The sequence below is a fragment of the Myxocyprinus asiaticus genome, chromosome 41 (genome assembly GCF_019703515.2).
Source record: "Myxocyprinus asiaticus isolate MX2 ecotype Aquarium Trade chromosome 41, UBuf_Myxa_2, whole genome shotgun sequence".
Taxonomy (NCBI): Eukaryota; Metazoa; Chordata; class Actinopteri; order Cypriniformes; family Catostomidae; genus Myxocyprinus; species Myxocyprinus asiaticus.
The window spans coordinates 6678512-6699718 of NC_059384.1; the positions used below are offsets into that span (position 1 = coordinate 6678512).

The window sequence follows — 21207 nt, forward strand, 5'->3', positions numbered from 1 at the left end:
AGTCCATGTCTGTATGTTTTGAGCCCATGTAGATGACAGTGTACTTCTAAAAGTTGACAAAACACACTTTTAACAGATATATACATTCAAAATGTGCAGTATTTCTCTTCCTGGAGAACAGACCAAAAATATTGATGACTTTTGTTGATGGGGATATATAGAGATTTTGTCCAATAAATGTTACCTAGAATGAGAATGTCTTTTCCCTCTAAATAATTAATACCACCTGCCCATGACTAGCAATAGCAAGTACCAAATCATGGTTTTTGCTGACTATGACAGAAACTAAATCCTGTTGGCTATTTAACATTTTTTACAAGTCCTTAGATGTGCCCCCACCCCAACTTCCTTTTTCAATAGAAAATATGTCAAAACATGAAAAGAACATAACTTTTATGCCATATACTTGCAGACAAACAATGTTCAGCTGTTCATGGTCATATAATCCCCTTAACTTGCTGCTTTAGGTAAAGGAAGTAGAGTATCATCCCTATCTCCATCAAGTTTTTGTTGTGTAAACATTTACTTTAATGTTTTACATTTGTTCTGATTTTCATTTAAAGGTGAAAAAAACACAGAATAACCTTGAGGAAATTCAACCTCACATGAAGGCCGAGCTTCTTGCTGGAGTTGAGACCTTCCAGAAAACAGTGCAAAATTTCTATACTGACTATGACAACAGGTAACACAGAAAAGTCAGATATTGATATAAATATTGATTATCTAATTTTATATTTGTATCTCTAAAAGCAGTTACAGTGTCTTAAGGTTTGTCTTATCTCACTCCCTGGAGTAGCTCCTTATGACATAAATCACTATATTGCAAACATGAATTTGGACAATGGCAAGGGTGTTGATCCACTGAACATTGGGACACTTAACTCAATTTCCTGTGACACGATTAGGAGGTCACGCTTTTAAATGCAGCTGGTTTTAATCAGCAACATCACTGTATAAATGATACTGCTGTGTGTTTTTGTTATAGATATTAAAACGTACAGTGTTATTATAAAACATAAATTACATAAATGAAGAAATAAATATACAAAGGAAGGTATTTTAGGGTACTTTCTTCTTACAACTCTTATGTTTAAAGTATTGTTTCCCTTTAATGAACGTATTTCACTTTTAAAGAGAAAATAAGGCTTTGACATTGTAAATTTAAACTTGCGCTCATCCTCTAATGATTTGAAGACTTCAGAAGACATGACAACATTTCCGGTAAGGGAACCCTGGTTTGACGGTTCATTCTGGGAATTTTAGAGCGAATGTTTTAGTGTACTGGAACGATCTCACGATTGGGAGAGCCCTAGAAATGTCTAAATCCCTGACCAATGCCCTGACTAATGAACTAGGGAGCTGATTGGGACATACCCTTAATATAACACTTTGTGACTTTGTGCGTTTGTGTGTGTGTCTGTGTGTGTGTGTGTGTGTGTGTGTGTGTTCAGTGGTCCTGGAGTACCTGGTTTGGCCCCTCGTGAAGCCAGTGACAGGTTGCAAGTTTATCAGGCCAAGTTTGAGGAACTGTGGAGGAAATATGTCACCTTTTCCAGTGGTGAAGAACTTTTTGGCCTCTCTGTTAAAGGTGCTTGTTTTTTTCTAAATATATATATATATATATATATATATATATATATATATATATAAACAAGGGTGTTCTTGTAGGTGGTTGCTCAACAGCCCAAGAACACACCCTCAAGTGTCTATGATATTCCGGTAAATAAATATTGCTCAGGTTCCTCTTTCAATGTAAGTTTACGACATATTTTATTTTCCCTGTGTTATCATCCTTTAAGTAAAAATAATAAATTTGATTGCTTAGAAAAGTAATATTACATCTCTCCTACTTAAGCCACATGATTTGAGGTATCATTCATATCCGTAGCACAAATAGTCCAAGATCATTTTTGTGCCAAAGTTTACAATTTCAAACTTGCATTAAAATTGCTGTGACAAGTATGTGTCCTAATTGTTTGTGTACACAAATTCCTGGATCTAAAATCACCAACTTATTTTCTCTCTTTCCTTTTTCTCCTCCTTTCAGAGTATCCTGATCTTCACAGAATCAAGCGAGAGCTCACCCTTCTGTCCAAGCTCTACAGCCTCTACAATTCTGTCATTGACAACGTTACCGGCTACTATGACATATTATGGGCAGACCTCAACATCGACAAGATTAATAGTGAAATGCTGGATTTTCAAAATAGGTTTGTTATGTTTTCAGATTTAAATTTTTTTTTTTTTAATGTTACAAATATGGTAATACTTTTATTTGGGAGCTGAATTTGTCATTATTTTGAAGGATTCGTAAGCTACCGCCGGCCTTGAAAGACTGGCAAGCTTTTAATGATCTGAAGAAGACTATTGATGACTTCAATGAAACCTGTCCTCTACTTTACATGATGGCAAATAAGGTGAACTTAAACCAGCCTCAGTTCACTGACGTCATATCATTTGTACAAAAAGCATGGAAATTGTGCTGTACCTTACAGAAGAAAATATTCTCCTAACATATGCTATCACAAAATAGGCACTGCTGCCCAGACACTGGCAACGCTTAACTGATATAACAGGCCACAAGTTTGAAGTGGAATCTGGGAATTTCAGCTTGCGGAATGTCATGGAAGCACCTCTGCTGGAAAATAAAGAAGATATTGAGGTATTGTGTGGGCAGTATATTATGGTAATATATGTACAGTGCCATTAAACATATAATCAATGGTTGGATTCAGATTGAGACATTTTGAACATTTATCATCTTTTTCTGATTACCAGGATGTGTGTATCAGTGCTGTGAAGGAACGAGACATTGAGGCCAAACTTAAAGACGTGGTGACCGAATGGAACAGCCACCAGTTCACGTTTGCATCATTCAGGTCAGAGAAGGAATCCATCTTTGATTAAATGTATAAAAAATGTTAAGCATTTGATATACAAAATGTAAATCCTCTTAGGAGCCGTGGAGAGCTGCTGCTGAAGGGGTCTGATACCATGGAGAAGGTGGCACTAATAGAGGACAGTCTTATGGTGCTTGGGTCTTTAATGAGCAACAGGTGTTTTGTTTTATGCAATTATAAATATTTTAAATTTTTGTATCGCCCTTGTTTTTTGTTGTTGTTTTTTTTCCAATAATTTAACCCTCAGGTGTCGACAGACGTGCCGGCGCATCCTGCTGTATTTTTTCCTCATAACAGCGGAAACAACTTAAAATACTCCGTCATTTTTGGGCACCACCGAGGGTAGTGAGAGCGGAGGAGCTCAGAGACCAGGTCCGGGCAGTGAAAGGTGCCCGCCACGACCTCGTGGGCTCCTCATGCACTTCCGGGAAGAAAGGGACCAATCGTTAGGCTGCGAGGGTTCGGGGGTTGGAAGGTTCCACTCCAGCCTGACACATGCAGCCGCCTGGGCAAGCATGGCTGCCAGCTGCGCGTCAGGCTGTGACTGGGCGTCCGCACACGAAGGTGGGAGTCGAGTCCTCAGCATCAGACTGGACAGCCCGCTCTCCGATGCTGCAATCGAGAGCTCATCCACTTTGCAAACGCCGAAACCAGATCGCGAACTTGCCCTGAGACGAGCCGGCGGTCTCATACCAGCGGGGCAAACGAGCGTACTGGGGAATGGGAGGTCTGTGGGGAGTTACCCGGCGGAGTGGATCCCATTAGTGTCCCCAAATCGCCCCAAAGCTAACTGACATGGCCTCAAACCCGTAGGTAAAAGAACCGAGGCGGGGAGCCGCTGGGGTGGTCTTTCCCTCTAACGAAGGAAAAACCGCGACCGCAATTTTGCCATGGTCACGCTCTCACAGTGAGAACATGACCCGTCCACAAACGCTGTCTCTGCATGGGCAGCGCCCAAGCACATAAGACCGTGATCGTGGCCATTGGAAGTGGAGAGGTAATGACCGCAACCAGGAAATACACACAAACGGAGAGGCATCTTTAAAAAGACACTCTCCGTTAATGCCACTCTTTTAGAAGGGAAAATATACTCTTTCAGTAGGAAGAATATTCTCTTTTAGTTGCTGAAGCGCCCAGGGGCGTTCTCTGCACTTCACCAGTGCAAGAGGGGGAGAAGCCACTGTAATGCACTGTAAATCCAACGGATTTTCGAGGTGAATGGATCGGCAGAGTAATTCAGCTCGCTGAACACAACCGCTTGGCACAAAAAAGAGAAAATCTGAATGAGTGGTTGCGAGCAAGCTCCTTTTATACCCCTATGTCCAGGAGGAGTGGCATGCAAATTCCCATTGGCCTTTTTTCAAAATCAGAGGTATTTGGGGCTCCCAAGAGTGACCCTTAGTGTCACTACATCGACACAATGTCGAGTGAGTGACAGATAGGGAACTCTAGGCTACAAGATCCAGTTCTCAAATGTCTTGTGAACAAATGTTTAGTATGTGTTATATGGCCTTATTTCAGTGATTGAAAATTTTTGTTTTTTCAAAAACCATGCATAAACGTTATTTTCTCAAAAATACAAACATGTACATACATTTTGCTCACATATTATTGTAGCCCATTTTGTGCTGAATACAGTGTTATCAGACTTTAGACATTAATATGTTTTTAAGCAACTGAAAAAAGCACAAATGTCAAGGCATGTCAAAACTTCTCCAGGGCCCAAAACAGCCTCAGACCCCAGAGGGTTAAAATATATATTTTTTAATCTTGTAAATAACTGTTTGGGTCAGTTGGTTGTTTAACATTAATGGCTAAATTCTTGTGGTAGATATAATGCTCCGTTTAAGCCCACCATCCAGCAGTGGGTGCAAAAGTTGACAAACAGCTCAGAGGTTATTGAAAAGTGGATAACAGTGCAGAATCTGTGGCTGTACCTCGAGGCTGTATTTGTGGGAGGAGACATTGCCAAACAACTGCCGCAGGTAACGTGAATCATAAGTATAGATTTAGGGTCCCCCCCCCCCATTGATTGAAAGGGAGTTACTTGTCCCCATTTTTAAAGGCTTAGTTCACCCAAAATTTTTAATTCTCTCATCATTTCTTCACTCTCATGTCATCCCAAATGTGTAAGACTTTCTTTCTTCAGAAACACAAACAAAGATTTTTAGAAGATAATCTCAGCTCAGTAGGTCCATACAATGCAAATGAGATGGAGATCAACACTTTAAAGCTCCTAAAAGCACAGACAGTCTTTGTAAAAGTAATCCATATGATGACAGTGGTTAAATGAATGTCTTCTAAAGTGAAACGATCGCTTTGGGTGGGAAACAGATCAATATTTAAGACCTTTTCACTATAATTGTGTACTTCCGGTCATTATCCGATGCGTGTCCATGTGTGGACTCCGTTGATTACTATGCCGCTCGCCTGACATAATCGCATTGGCATGTACTCTTCATAAATTATGTGATACAACCGAAAGTGCAGCTCGATTTGTTTACAAGAGAACACTGTTCACAAGCTTCATTGGTTTTGCTTTCATTTGAATATGTCAGCGTGCTTACGTCACGTGAGAGGCAGCATGAACCGAGTCCTCTCATCTGGGATGGCATGAGGGTGAGTAAATGATGATAAAAAAAATATTTTTGGGTGTCCGCACCCATAGAAATGATTGAAGAATTCGAAACAAACATGCTCTGACATGTTGGCCGAAACATACCCATTTCACCCACCTATCTGAAAATGAACTGTCCACAGGAGGCAAAACGCTTCCAGCACATTGATAAGTCCTGGCAGAGGATAATGCAGCGGGCACATGAGATTCCAGGTGTGGTTCAGTGCTGTGTTGGGGATGAGATGCTGATACAGCTGCTGCCCCACCTGCTGGAGCAACTGGAAGTGTGTCAGAAATCTCTGAGCGGATATCTGGAGAAGAAACGCCTTGTCTTCCCTCGCTTCTTTTTTGTGTCTGACCCTGCCTTGCTGGAGATACTAGGACAGGCATCTGACTCGCACACCATACAGGTGGGTTCATCTAACTGGGTTTAGAATTTGGTATTTTAGCACCATATAATGGTGCCATGAAATAGTTCTCATGTCATTATGGTGGCCATAAGCAGCATTCAGTGAATATGAATATGTGTGATTAAGGTCATTCAAATACAATATGGGTTTTTATCAAAACTGTATGAAAAGGAACAGACAGTCGCTAACATTCTGCCTAACATCTCCTTTTTTAATTTTTAGATGAATAAATAAAAAGTTAAACTTTTGCTTTTTAATGCTCTTTTATGCATCCTCCTTATTTTTACTTTAAATGCTTTTCAGAGTCACCTGTTAAATCTTTTCGATAATGTGAACAGAGTTGTGTTTCATGAGAAGAACTATGACCAGATACTCAGTTTTCAGTCGCAGGAGGGGGAAACCGTGGATCTGAGTGAACCAGTCAATGCCCAGGTGCAAACCCCTGACCCTCTGACCCCTTTAAACTTTGCCGTGTAACTCATCCCCCACCAATGTACAATGTACAATGTACAAGAGTTGTTCCCAAATTGTTTCCCAATAGCAGCTTGTTGAGGAGAGGTGTGCTATTAGTTTGCTAGGAAACTGGGCTTGTGATTTTTTCCTGGTGGTTAATAAAATGGGTAAAAAAAAAAAATCATAAACTTTTCAATTGACCAGAAAAATATCATGGAGACTTAGGCAGTAAGAAACCATCTTGCAACCACCCAGAACACCTTACCTACAACCAAGCATCTCCTTAGCAACCACTCAGCAGCCACATAGCAATATGCTTACAACAACCGGATAGGAATGCCATTCACAATTTATTGACAAATATTGACATTACATTAGGGTAATATAAAGTACATCACTGCAATGAAATTGTTTGATGTTAAAGGTTTTATTTAAATATATTATAATGATAAAGATCATATGTTATAAAGTTATTGATGTCATACCACAGGGTAATGTAGAAGCCTGGCTGGGTCTGTTGCTGAATGGAGTGAAGAAGACTATTCACAACATCATCCGACAGGCCAACATGGCCATTAGTGAATCTGGGATTAAACTAGTGGAGTTCCAGTCCATGTTCCCTGCTCAGATCGGACTGCTCGGCATACAGCTCATCTGGACTAAAGACGCTGAGGAGGCACTTAGCCTTAGCAAGACAGACAAAAAGGTTCAAACTTTGTTCTTGTTTTGGTGTTTTCTTTTTAAAATCAGTAGGTTGTTGGATTTATGCATGAATAGCCTTTTTTCTTGTTCATTTATGGTTTAACCAAAAAATGTATTTGTGTTCTAAATAGTTCTTGAGATGAAGTACTGGTTTGACAATGTGTTGTTGTTGATCATGTTGTCATCTTTGTACAGATAATGCAGACTACTAACCAGAAGTTCTTGGACCTGCTGAACGAACTGATAGACATGACCACCCATGATCTGACCAAGATGGACAGAACCAAATATGAGACGCTCATCACCATACATGTCCATCAGAAGGACATTTTTGATGACCTGGTGATTTATCTTTAAATTTACCTTAAAATACCTTTGCAATTTCATGCACTTACAAGATCCTTGCTGTCTACTGCCTACATTTCAGTGCTAACCTTCATGGAACCTCATAAGTAAACAATTTGTAATGCTCTACATAGGCAGATACTCTGCCGTGCATGATAACGTTCCACATGGGAGATGCAACACACAATATATTTGGACATTAGCTGTTAAATGTTATTAAAACTAATGTCACGGTACTCTAATAAGCATTATTGGCTAAAATGTTATTACACTGAACTATTTTTAAAAACTTTTCAGTGTTGAATAACTGAGCTTGTCATAATTTGTTCTGAGATCCCTTTTCTGTAAAGGATACGTGTGATGCTGTCTTAAAATTTGGGTAAAACAAGGTATTTTAGGAGGTAGCAAATAAGTTGCATACTTTTTGGAACAGACTTTGTGTCATTAGTGCACCTACAGTATTATGTCAAAAAAAAATTTGGTCTCTGTAGGCATCTCACTATGTTTTCTAACAGAGCAACAGACTTGACTGCACTTGCGCACAAACAGCACTTGTATAATTGTTGGGAATTATTTCTGTTTTAATGATTAAGAAACCATAAACAATACAAGTCAGTTTGTTGCACTTCTAACCTTCACACTGGAACACTAAGCTTTTTATTTCCCACTCAAGGTGCGAATGAACATCCGGTCAACCTTAGACTTTGAATGGCAGAAACAGTCTCGCTTCTACTTTGAAGAGGAGACGGACAGATGCCTAATCCAAATCACTGATGTGGAATTTGATTACTGCAATGAGTATCTCGGCTGCACTGACCGACTAGTTATCACCCCTCTCACTGATAGGTGAGCATAGAAACATTGAAGAATTGATGCATCTCTCTCAGGTTTAGATTGGAAAATAGAGTGGAGTCAGCAAAATGGTAGTTAATGAGTGGCACGCATTGTCTCCAGATTTTTATTTTCAGTTTGTCCCTTTGCAGATGTTATATCACATTGGCCCAGGCTTTGGGGATGAGTATGGGAGGGGCCCCCGCTGGCCCTGCTGGCACAGGAAAAACTGAAACCACCAAAGATATGGGCCGCTGCCTGGGAAAATACGTAGTTGTCTTCAATTGCTCAGACCAGATGGACTTCCGTGGACTGGGCCGCATCTATAAAGGTTCAGTGACTTGCATGAATAAAGCAATCATCCTTATATATTTAAAATGACTCCAATAAGTATTTGGACACTTAAGCCACACTTAATAAAAATAGATTTTTAGGGTATGTATGAAATCAGTGACTCTCAAGTTCACACAGGTGTTTTAACGAGTAACTACAGAGTTCATCACATTAACTACGTACAAAGTTCCACTAATGTTTGACAAACAGGTGTCCAAATACTTTTTGTCTTAATGTTAACATTATAAAAATTATTTTAGCATTTAGCAAACCTACTGAATTTTGCTTGTAAAGTGTGCTTGTGCTAACTTTCTTTAAAATACATGCCATTTGGTTTTATATTGTATATCTAATGCAGTGATGTTCACACATTTTTAAATGTGGCTTAAGTGTCCAAATACTCTTTGGGGCCACTGTTGAATAAATATTTCACAAATGCCATTTTATTGACACTTTATTTACTTTTTGAGCAAACACAGAAGAAAAAATCCCCTGCAAAACTGTCTAGAAGAACAGAATAACAGATTAACCTTACTAACCTTAACAGAGCCCCTTTTTTTATGCTTAATCAGGATAATGGTCTACATATTTAAATTGTGTGACCATTCTTACATGGCTCTTCATGTTTATAATGTTTGTCAAACAGGATTAGCCCAGTCTGGTGCATGGGGCTGTTTTGATGAATTCAACCGCATTGAGCTGCCTGTGCTCTCAGTGGCTGCTCAACAAATCTACATCGTCCTGCAGTGCAAGAAAAACAAGAAGTCCCAGTTCATATTCACAGATGGAGATGTGGTGGACATGGACAGAGAGTTTGGCATCTTCCTTACTATGGTAATGTGGAAGAATAAATTTCAGCCTCCAACTTGTTCATTATGCAATATTGCAGTCATCAAAGTAGTTTACAGGTGATACACCTAATACAGTGGTTATCAACCAAAGGAATAAAGGAATATTCTGGGTTCAATACAAGTACAACTCAATCAACAGCATTTGTGGCATAAATTTGATTACCAAAAAATATATATATTTGGACTTGTCCCTTCTTTTCTTTAGAAAAATAAATAAAAAATAAATATGGGTTACAGTGAGGCACTCAATGGATGTGAAAGGGGCCAATACGTAAATGTTAAAATACTCACAGTTTCAAAAGTATAGCCACAAGACAATATGCTTGTTAACATGATTTTAGTGTGATAAAATGGCTTACTAACCTTTTCTGTGTACAGTTTTGTCCAATTGTACAACTTTGTTGCTGTGACATAACAAAATAAACCTTAAAACCCTAAAACAACAATAAAAAGGATAGTTTAAAAAATGTTATAGCTCGAATAATATACAAGTTTTAACAGAAGAATTAATGTAAGTGCTTTTATAAAATTATTAGCTTCACCAAAAAATGGCTCATTTACTTCCAGTGCATTTACTTCCAATATTGAGTTTTCAGTCTTGCTCTTTAATCATTTTTTCCACCACCGAATTTCTATCATGTTCCTCTTTTCACATCACAGAATCCAGGTTATGCCGGTCGACAGGAGCTTCCAGAGAACTTGAAAATTCAGTTCCGCACGGTTGCCATGATGGTACCTGACAGAGCCATCATCATGAGAGTGAAACTGGCCAGCGCAGGCTTTCGTGATAATCAAGTTCTCAGTCGCAAATTTTACACCCTGTACAAACTATGTGAAGAGCAGCTTTCCAAACAGGTGACCAGAACACATTTGAAAGATAAACAGTATTTGCTAATGTTTGATAATATGGTCATTTGTGGCTACAGTTTTGTTAATAATTTTTTATAAATTGTAATTACTCAACAGGTCCACTATGACTTTGGCTTGAGGAACATCTTGTCCGTTTTGAGAACTCTTGGTGCTGTAAAGAGATCCAACCCAACTGAGCCAGAGCAGACTGTGGTTATGAGAGTGCTCCGTGACATGAACCTCTCCAAACTGGTGACTATGATAGATCCCAAACTGATCTGAAATAACCTTCAAGCATGAGAATAAATGTCACATTTGCATCTCTGTTCCCACCTTTTTCCTCATACAGGTGGATGAAGATGAGCCTCTGTTCATGAGTCTGATCAATGATCTGTTTCCGGGCATCAATCTAGATAAAGCAGGTTACCCTGAGCTGGAAGCTGCTATCACCAGACAAGCTGAAGAGGCCGGACTAATTGCACACCCACCCTGGATTCTCAAACTTGTGCAGCTCTATGAGACTCAAAGAGTGAGACATGGTTAGTAATCATCCATTTTATTTTTCATTCATTGTATCATTCCCTCATCCTCATGTTGTTTTAAACCTTTATGTCCTTTTTTCTTCAGTGAAACTCAAAAAGAGATATTAGACAGAATGTTCACCATTCACTTTCATTATATGTAAAAAAAAGATGTAATGAAAGTAAATGGTGACAGATGTTTTGGAACAGTGAACAGCAGGTAAATAAATGAGGACAGAATTGTAATTTTTAGGAGAAGTATTCCCTTAAAGATTAAGCAATAGAGGTTGTTGATTGTGATAAGCAATGTTCTAGTGTGCTGAGAACATTCCTACAAACAAACTGCTGTTGAATTATTAAAATTATTACCAAGCTACATTCAACTAATAAGATGGACAAGATCATTTTGAGGCACAGCACGTTTTGTCCATTGTCTCACGTTTTGGCCATGTGTTTTTTCTCTTTGTGTAGGTATGATGACTCTTGGCCCCAGTGGAACAGGAAAGACCACATGCATCCACACTCTAATGAAAGCCATGACTGACTGTGGAAGTCCTCACAAAGAAATGAGGATGAACCCCAAAGCCATCACTGCCTCCCAGATGTTTGGCACCCTCGATGTGGCCACAAATGACTGGACAGATGGAATCTTCTCTACACTGTGGAGGAAAACTCTGAAGGCCAAGAAGGTGAGATGGTGAACCTCTTAATGACTCTACTGGCAAAACTTTCTTTTTTAGGCAGAAGCTATTTGCATTAAGTGTGCAAACTTAATACTATGACTTCTCCCAAAAAACGTGGTTACTACAATATTACTATAGTAAAACCATGGTTAATTTTACCCAGATCAAACATTTTTCTCAAATCCTAGACCTTCTCTGTGATCAAATCACTGTGAGGAAATCAACCTTTATATTAATTTTATTAATTATTATAACAAGTATTACAGAATAATATTAAGAGTGGAGACAGAAAACAGGATGGGGAAAAGTGGGACAAAAGGGGGAATCAAACCCGGGTCATCCACATGGAAAAGCATACCTACACAATTTTAACACACTACGCCATTGCAGCAACACTTGAGGGTGCATTTTCTCTTTTATATCTTTGTGATAAAATTTCTTATCTGTGTAAAGTTATATTCAATATTACAGGTTTGTTGCCATGACAACGTAACACCAGAAACCTTGTGATCTGGTAAACCGTGTAACGATTTTATCACACTATAAAACCACGTTAACCCGTATCATGTATATATCTTGTTGCTATACTATTAAAAAAAAATTTATTTAATTTTTATGGACTGGTCCCATTCACTTTCATTTTAAGTGCCTTACTGTAACCACAATTTTTTTTTTTTTTTAATTAAATGAGGGACGATTCAAAATAATATATATATATATATATATATATATATATATATATATATATATATATATATATGTGTGTGTGTGTGTGTGTGTGTGTGTGTGTGTTTTTTTTGTGGCAATCAAACTTTATGCCACAAATGCTGTTGATTGAGCTCAACTTTTATCAAACCCAGAACAATCCTTTAACATGGGGTCAACTCTTATTGCTGTAATAATAATGGTATATTACTTATAATCATAGTAATGAGTGATGTGAAATTTCAATTAGCTTGACACAACTTCAATTGCATAGTATGCATTTATTGTCTGGTTTCATGTACTGTACCACTAAATAGCCTGCTACACATGACATTCACTTGTACCAAAAAAATTGTGCAATTAATTTGCATTATGGTAAACATTCCACAGGGCGAACACATATGGATTGTTCTTGATGGCCCAGTTGACGCAATCTGGATCGAAAACCTCAACTCCGTTCTAGATGACAACAAGACCCTTACCCTTGCTAATGGTGATCGTATACCAATGGCACCAAATTGCAAGGTGGTTTTTGAGCCACACAACATCGACAATGCATCTCCTGCCACTGTGTCCCGCAATGGAATGGTCTTCATGAGCTCCTCTGTTCTGGACTGGCAACCCATACTACAGGCTTGGCTGCAGAAGATTCCAGCAACACAAGCTGATGTGCTTCTAGCCTCTTTCAACTCTGTCTATCAGGTGACAGCTAGACATGCAGGCAGTGTAAAAGCTGCGTTGTAATTCATCCAAAAAAGGTTTACTCAGCCTCATTTTGCTCGACACCTGTACAACTTTCTTTGTAAAGCGTTTAAGCCACATGTGCTGTTAAGTGGTTTATGAATATGAAAAGATCCATTGATTTATATATATATATATATATATATATATATTGTTTTAAGTGTACATTGCCTAGGGGAAGGTCAGAGAGGACATTTTGTACACTCTGACTATTGACATATGATTTGAACATAAAGAACAATTCAATGTCTAACACCTAAAATGTTAAAAATTAACTTTGGATTATATTTTCCTTTTCGTTTTATTCACATGCTTATTGTCTGCCTGCACATGCTAAACATCTATGTTTTTCACAGGATCTGATGAATTTCATCTCCACTGCAGTTTCCCCCAAAATGCAGCTACTGGAATGCATGTACATCAAGCAGACCATTGATCTACTACAGGTAAACTGTGATGCTAAGTCACAATAATTTTCATGCATCATGTAATAAAGCATTTAGCCACAGGAAACAGTGGTGAAAAATAATCTTAACACACTGCCTCATGTGACGGCAACAGCAGTATGATAAAAACACACATTTTTTGTAAATATTTTCATTTATTAATCATTTATTAAAAATAATCGTAATAAACAATTCTTCTGCTAATAATAGGTACAATGCATTAGCATAACTGTAACTGATGAGGATGTTGTACATATACAGTATAGACTTGTAATGTTAATACAGAATTCAATTGATATGCGATCACATGTGTGCGTATATCATTTTAACCAGATTTGTAGCTCATCCAATCACATTTTAGAGACAGAACTATCCATTTTATAAGTTCAAAGGGATAGTTCATCTAATGATGAAAATCCTCATTTTCACTTTCATTGTATGGAAAATATGCAATGGTGACTGAGCCTATCCATATCAAAATTGAAGGAAATAACGAACTGAGACTTACGTTATGCCTTACATTACCTTTTGTGTTCTATGAAAGAAAATAAGTCATATGGGTAAAAACATGATCATGAGTAATCATGAGGGTGACAGTAGAATTTTAATTTTTAGGTGAACTATCGTTTTAAGTTTTCAGTCTTCAACAGAATGGAAATTGTTTGACTGTATTATGTCTTTATATGCAACTGAAAGCACACTGCTCTTTATTTGTTTTACATGCTGAAATTACAGGGCCTGTTGCCAGCTGTTGAGGAGAAACACCTAACAGCGGCTCACATCAACCGTCTCTTCCTATTTGCTGTCATGTGGTCTGTTGGTGCTTTGCTGGAACTGGATGATCGATCCAAGATGGAAGCGTTCCTTAAAAAGCACTCTGCCAGTCTGGACCTGCCCAACACACAGGGGGAACAGACTATATTTGAGTTTGTGGTCAATGAGACTGGAGAATGGGAACTTTGGTCAAAAAGGGTAAAATCATGCTATTGATGACCGCAAATATTAATCAGTGTTTTCTGTATAATGTATGGATCATGCTTTGGCATGTCATTAGTTATAATTAATTATATATTTTGATTGTAATGTCATGATTAGGTGCCAGAGTACCACTATCCCAAAGACATGGTTCCTGACTATGGCTCCATTCTTGTACCGAATGTCGACAATATACGGACTGACTTCCTGATGCAAACCATAATGAAACAAGGCAAAGCTGTCCTGCTCATTGGTGAACAGGGAACTGCCAAGACTGTCATGATCAAGGTGTGTGTCTTTTTTAAATAATCCATTTTATTTTATTTTTTTATCAGCAGAGTAAGCGGCCGGTCACACCTAACTAATTTTTGCATTCGTCTGCACTATTTTGCATTTTCCTTCACTATACACTCCTTAAAAGTTAAAGTGAGTCACTTACAATGGAAGTGAATGTGGCCAATTTTTGGAAGGTTTAAAGCAGAAATGTGAAGCTTATAATTTTATAAAATCACTTATATTAATTCTTATGTTAAAACTCATGTATTATTTGAGCTGTAAAGATGTTTAATTTTTACAGTCATTTTAGGGTTTTAGGTTGTGTTGACATTATATCGTCATGGCAACGAAGTTGTAAAATTGCCTATAACTTTACAAAGAAGAGATTAGTATGCGATTTTATCATTCGAAAATCATTTTAACACATATTGTTTACTTCTTGTGGCTATACTTTTGAAATAGTGAGTATTTTGATGTTTATGGATTGGCCCCCTTCACTTCCATTGTAAGTGCCTCACTGGAATCCAGATTTTTCCTTTTTTTATATATATATATATATATATATATATATATATATATATATATATATATATATATATATATATATATATATAAAGAAGGGGCAAGTCAAAATGAATTGGTAATCAATATAATGCCACAAATGCTGTCGATTGAGCTTAACTTGTATTGAACCCAGAATATTCCTTTAACTGAACTCAAAAATAAAATTAAAATAATTCAGTGTGGATCGAGCATTTTAATGGCTATGTTCTAAAAAGTAGTAACCTTCAGTTGTTACCTTGAGGTTCTATTTCAACTTGAACCATTAAAAATGTGTAACATAATGGTTGATTCAAGTTGATTTAGTCTTTTTAAGTTATATTTTGACATGTCTAAAACCAGTTCATTTATACGTTTTAAATGAAGCATATTTTTAGGTCACTGTGTATATTTTTGTATAGTGTATATTTATTAAAGAAAAAGGCATCTGAGTAATGGGTGAATCATGTTATCCAAACCTCTCTGCAGGGCTACACCAGCAAGTACGATCCGGAAACATATTTAAGCAAAAGTCTGAACTTCTCCTCTGCCACCCAGCCTGGCATGTTCCAGCAGACCATTGAGAGTTACATAGACAAACGCATGGGCACCACCTATGGACCTCCTGCAGGGAAGAAGATGACCGTCTTCATTGATGACATCAACATGCCAGTTATCAATGAGTGGGGCGATCAGGTCAGGTGTCAAATGCTGTTATTTTGGTCAAGATCAAAAAGCGTCCATTGAAAGCCCAAAATAAACATACTTTGGGCCTAAAAGTATTTAGACACTTAATCCACACTTAATCATTGCATTTGATAAAATATCAAACAAAGTGCCATTTATTTTCAAGAGAGATAGCACAATCACACTTTTCAAGCAAAACATTTCACAAAAAGAAGTTTGTTAAAGGTGCTGTAAGCGATTTTAGCCATTCTAGAATTTCCACAAGCTGAGCAGTTGGATTAGCCACGCTCCCCCCCCCTTTCCAAAACCTGCATTTTCAAAGAGACCAAATGATTTTTATTGAGACAGATATCGAGCAGAAACGGTTGTAAAAAAACAACAGCAGCAAAATAGCGCCCTCAACTGACAACTGTTATAAGCAGCATGGCATAAAAATGGCTTTAAACTTCAATAATTCGCTGCAACTACAATACTACGAGAATGCGCAAAATGATTGACAGGCAGAAAGCGTCATTGACCGTGGACACATTTTTGATTGCTGTTTATAGAGTCTAGAGCTGTCACAGAGACAGGTGAGATATCTCACGACACTTTTTTCATTAATATTTTTCAGGGAGTGTGACATTTTTTTGCATACCTCTTCATGAATCACTTACAGCACCTTTAAGTTTTAAAGGTCCACACATTGGTTATTTTGCTATTGCTAAACTTTTAAACAGAACGAAATAGAAATAGTAGAATAGTATCAGATGACACGACATATCAGTCTAAGAGAAAAAGCTGCTTTATTTTAATTATGGTGCTGTGTGCATATTCATGAGCATCGCCATGTTGAGTTCAAATGACCAGCCGAATATTTCTTGCTTGATCTTATTAATCCCTTGTAATTGGACGCTTTTACTTGTGGAATAAATTAATCATGACTATCTATGAGTCCACCCTTAATGATGAGAGCAAAAATGTCCCCTTCTGATTGAGGTTATATCAACTCTAAACAAGCAATCTTTTTCGTTTGCCTTAACTGAGCCTCCTTATTTGTGTGTGTGTGTGTGTGTGTGTGTGTGTGTGTGTGTGTGTTTCATCTCTCAGATCACTAACGAGATTGTTCGTCAGCTGATGGAGCAGGGAGGCTTCTACTGCCTGGAGCGGCCCGGTGAATTCACCAGCATAATTGATCTACAGCTGGTGGCCGCTATGATCCACCCCGGTGGCGGCCGCAATGACATCCCCCAGCGACTCAAACGCAAGTTCAGTGTGTTTAACTGCACTCTGCCCTCCAACTCCTCCATAGATAAGATCTTCGACACATTGGCCAGTGGTTATTTCTGCCCGGAAAGAGGTTTCTTACAGGAGGTGTGCTCACTGGCGGCTGCCCTCGTGCCCACCTCCAGGAGAGTGTGGCAGGCAGTCAAAGCCAAGGTACTGCCATAATCAAAAGTCTTTATTGAAGTGTAAAGGACTGCTCACCCCGAGCTGTGTTTTTGCCTCTGTCTGCGCTGTTTTCCAGTTGTTTATTTCCATGTAAACAAGCGCTAGAAGGACAACTTTGATTGTTGCCATTCATCGTGTAGTTTTTTCAGCGTCTATTGCAAGACTGTCAGATGTATCTGAAGGCTCATGCGTGTGTTTCTTTACACAAACACCATCGTGCTATAGCCTATATGCAGCTTCATATGCATTCTTCTATATGGCACATATCTGTATCTGTAATGTTTTCTCCTCCATATGTGTTTTCCATTAACAGAATTAATAATAATGGGTTTGAAACCTTAATTATGAGTATTCAGAATAGATACAGGATCGTTTGAGAAAGAATATAGATATACAATACAATATAGGTAAAACATTATTATTGTTATTGTTAAATATTATTAATAAAGAACATGTATATATTTGGCCAAAGCATCAGTATGTCCAAATGATTAGAGAATGGCTCCCTCTTGTGGTCAGTCTGCTTCAAGGTTAGCTGTGAGCTCCAATACAGTGCTCAGCTTTAGTTAAACTCCTGATCACCCTGTTTGTGTTATTTTGCGATAATGACCGGTTGACTGTACATCATTCCTTAAATTCTTGACGACTGGCCAGAGAGCTCTGCAGTAAACAGTGTTTTTACCAAAACATGATGAAAAGTTAATATTATCTTAACATGTTTGTTCTCAGATGCTGCCTTCCCCGGCAAAGTTCCACTACATTTTTAACCTGCGTGACCTTAGCAGGATATGGCAGGGCATTCTCACTGTGGGAGCAGAAGTGTGTTCGACACCTCAACTGCTGGCGTCTCTGTTCCGCCATGAGTGCTCACGAGTCATTGCAGACCGTTTCATCGATCAGAAGGACAGAGACACATTCAATTCCATTTTGGAGAGGGTGAGTCAAGTAAATCCTAAAGGGATAGTTCACCAAAAAAAAAAAATGTAATTACTCACCCTGTTTGTCATTTACAAACCATATGAGTTTCATTCTTCTATGGAACATAAAAAGCTGAATGTTAAGGATTGAACATCTCAGTCACCATTCACTTTTGTTGGATCTTTTTACATGCAATGAAAGTGAATGAAGCCTTAGGCTAACATTCTGTCTTACAACTCCTTTTGTTCTCCACGGAAGAAAGAAAGTGATACTGGTTAATTATGTATATAACAGAGAATATAATGGAATAACAGTATACTATATATTAAATTATGCTAATATTACTTTTATCAGGTATAGATGTACAGATGTTTTAGTTATATTAATTGTGTAATTTCTTTTCTGCTTTGATGTGGTTTAGATCACAGAAAAGGATCATGGTCCTAGTATTTTGGAGTGTGGGTCATGGGAAGAGTATTTTGTGGACTTCCTGCGGGACGCTCCAGAGATGACGGGAGATGAACCTGAAGATGCAGAGGCTGAGACACCGAAAATCTATGAGCCCATTCCCTCCTTCAAAGCCCTGTCAGAGCGCCTCTCTGTATTTCAACAGCAGTATAATGAAACTGTTAGAGGAGCGGCCATGGATCTGGTCTTCTTTGAGGTTGGTAGAAAAACATTATAATGTTTCTCAAGTTATTTTATAATAATAACAGCACTTATTACTTATGATTTTTGATAGCTTTTGAATTGTTAAATTATAATTGACAAACTATAATTTATTTGTCTCTTTTTAAACACTTACTGTATATTGTACTATTGGAAATATGCATCTTAATTTTCTGCATATTTGGGGTGAAACAATTATTTAAAAAAAAAATTATTTTGACATGAAGAAAACTCCCTTAAACTCCAAATAATAATATTATATATATTTACAATCTTAAGTCTTAAGACTTTTTTTTTTTTTTTTTTGTCCTAACTTTGTAAGCATGTTATTTCTGGTTCTGTTCATTGCAAAAAGTCTTATTTCATTCCACTAGATGGCAGGAAGTACTAGGATTTTTTTTTTCCTCTATCACCTTTCATCACAAAATGCAGATCTGAAATGTAGGTGGCGCTCTAACACATCTCAGCCATCACAGATGTGCTCATCCATAGACATTCTGCCTATTTTTAAGTTCATGCACCACCCCCATTGTTTCATCCAACATTTCGGCCCAAGTGGACTAGAAGCTCAGTCTAGGTGTCATTAGAAAGCTGAGATCCTCCCCTCTGCGATGAGATACTATTTTATCATCAATAGTTGATAATTGCAAGCATGCCTCCTTTTGGTTTTACAGGATGCTATGATCCACTTAATGAAGATCTCTCGGATAATCCGGACACCTCGAGGTAATGCTCTGCTGGTTGGAGTTGGGGGTTCTGGAAAACAGAGCCTCACCCGACTTGCATCCTTCATAGCTGGATACCAGAGCTTTCAGATAACAATGACACGGTGAGAACACTACAGCTGCTTTTATATTTGAATTCCGCTATTCTCAAAGACACAAATAAAGTTAAATTAATATTCATATTTAAGATGTAACAAGAACTTCAAGATCTAAAAACACGTCTTGTGACACCTGCATTCTGTTCCATTTTCTGCGCCGCATCTAGCTTTGTTTAATGGAAGAATGTGTTCTGTCTGAACGACCTCTGCCCTGCTGAAAAGACCAGCCTAGCTGGTCACCAGCTTATGTTGTGTTTTTGGTGCTGGTCCGCCAGCATGGGATGCTGGAGTGCTGGTGTCCCCACCAGGCTTTTAAACTAGCTTGACCAGCTGTATTAGAAAGACCATGCTGATCAACCAGCTTCACCAGTTAGGTTTTGCTGATGAAAAGCATGGCTATGCTGCTCCATCAGCTAGACCAGCACCAAACCAGCACTAGCCACCATAAACCAGCCTAGACCAGCATGGTAATTGCATGCTGGTTAAGCTGGTCTTTTTTAGCAGGGTAAATGGCCTCTAAATCAGAGAACCCATTTTTACTCATTTTTTGGTACCAAGGTAACAATGCAGTAGCTTTTTACTTCATTGTGCTACTAAAATTATCATATCATCAAAACAACATCTTTTAACAGATTTAACATAATTTCATCCCTTACAGAACATATAATGTGAGTAATCTAATTGAGGACCTGAAAGCCCTGTACAGAATTGCAGGTTTGGAAGGGAAGGGTGTCACTTTCATCTTCACAGACAACGACATCAAGGACGAAGCTTTTCTAGAGTATATGAACAACGTGCTGGCATCTGGAGAAGTTTCTAACCTGTTTGCTCGAGATGAGGTTGATGAAATCACACAGAGTCTTATTCCCATCATGAAGAAGGAACTCCCACGCTGCCCACCAACCGTAGACAATCTTTACAACTACTTCCTGTCCAGAGTGCGTAGTAACCTCCATGTGGCTCTTTGCTTCTCTCCGGTTGGTGAGAAATTGCGTTCCCGGGCCCTGAAGTTCCCCGGGCTCATTTCCGGCTGCACTGTTGACTGGTTCCAGCGTTGGCCCCGAGATGCTTTGGTGGCCGTGGCTCAGCACTTCCTCTCCAACTATTCACTCAAATGTTCAGATGAGGTGAAGAAGAGTGTTGTAGAAACAATGGGAATGTTCCAGGATATGGTGGCTGAGATCTCGACAGAGTATTTCCAGCGCTTTAGACGTCAGACCTATGTGACCCCCAAATCCTACTTGACATTTATCAAGGGGTACCAGACGGTTTACTCTGAGAAAATTGAGCATGTGGGAATGCTGGCAAGCAGAATGAACACAGGTTTGCAATTATGTCTGTTTTAATTTTGTTTTTGCATTTATTTTATTTTTTTCTTTATCGTGATATGGATTAAACAAGGGCGGCAATGCTCTCAGTTTGGTTTCTTCAGCATTTTCACTGTCAGATTTATGTCTAGAGTGGTGTACTTGTGATCATTTCAAAACAGCAATTCAGATAG

The 21207-nt window shown here is 38.3% G+C and overlaps 1 protein-coding gene across 1 annotated transcript in view; it reads left to right on the plus strand.

Annotated features, from left to right (window-relative positions):
* Window positions 1-21207, plus strand: part of dnah5l (dynein, axonemal, heavy chain 5 like) — a 94134-nt gene that overhangs the window by 51116 nt on the left and 21811 nt on the right. The window contains exons 28-56 of the mRNA XM_051682203.1: window positions 564-682; window positions 1452-1588; window positions 2048-2210; window positions 2306-2417; window positions 2534-2662; window positions 2779-2879; window positions 2958-3056; window positions 4732-4885; window positions 5661-5927; window positions 6231-6359; window positions 6871-7086; window positions 7278-7424; window positions 8101-8273; window positions 8411-8589; window positions 9238-9425; window positions 10103-10297; window positions 10409-10543; window positions 10641-10830; window positions 11284-11501; window positions 12591-12902; window positions 13298-13387; window positions 14123-14359; window positions 14483-14650; window positions 15668-15874; window positions 16955-17284; window positions 18026-18232; window positions 18636-18878; window positions 19558-19712; window positions 20365-21029. Coding sequence (XP_051538163.1) covers window positions 564-682; window positions 1452-1588; window positions 2048-2210; window positions 2306-2417; window positions 2534-2662; window positions 2779-2879; window positions 2958-3056; window positions 4732-4885; window positions 5661-5927; window positions 6231-6359; window positions 6871-7086; window positions 7278-7424; window positions 8101-8273; window positions 8411-8589; window positions 9238-9425; window positions 10103-10297; window positions 10409-10543; window positions 10641-10830; window positions 11284-11501; window positions 12591-12902; window positions 13298-13387; window positions 14123-14359; window positions 14483-14650; window positions 15668-15874; window positions 16955-17284; window positions 18026-18232; window positions 18636-18878; window positions 19558-19712; window positions 20365-21029 — 5665 coding nt within the window. The remainder of the gene's footprint in view (window positions 1-563; window positions 683-1451; window positions 1589-2047; window positions 2211-2305; window positions 2418-2533; window positions 2663-2778; window positions 2880-2957; window positions 3057-4731; window positions 4886-5660; window positions 5928-6230; window positions 6360-6870; window positions 7087-7277; window positions 7425-8100; window positions 8274-8410; window positions 8590-9237; window positions 9426-10102; window positions 10298-10408; window positions 10544-10640; window positions 10831-11283; window positions 11502-12590; window positions 12903-13297; window positions 13388-14122; window positions 14360-14482; window positions 14651-15667; window positions 15875-16954; window positions 17285-18025; window positions 18233-18635; window positions 18879-19557; window positions 19713-20364; window positions 21030-21207) is intronic.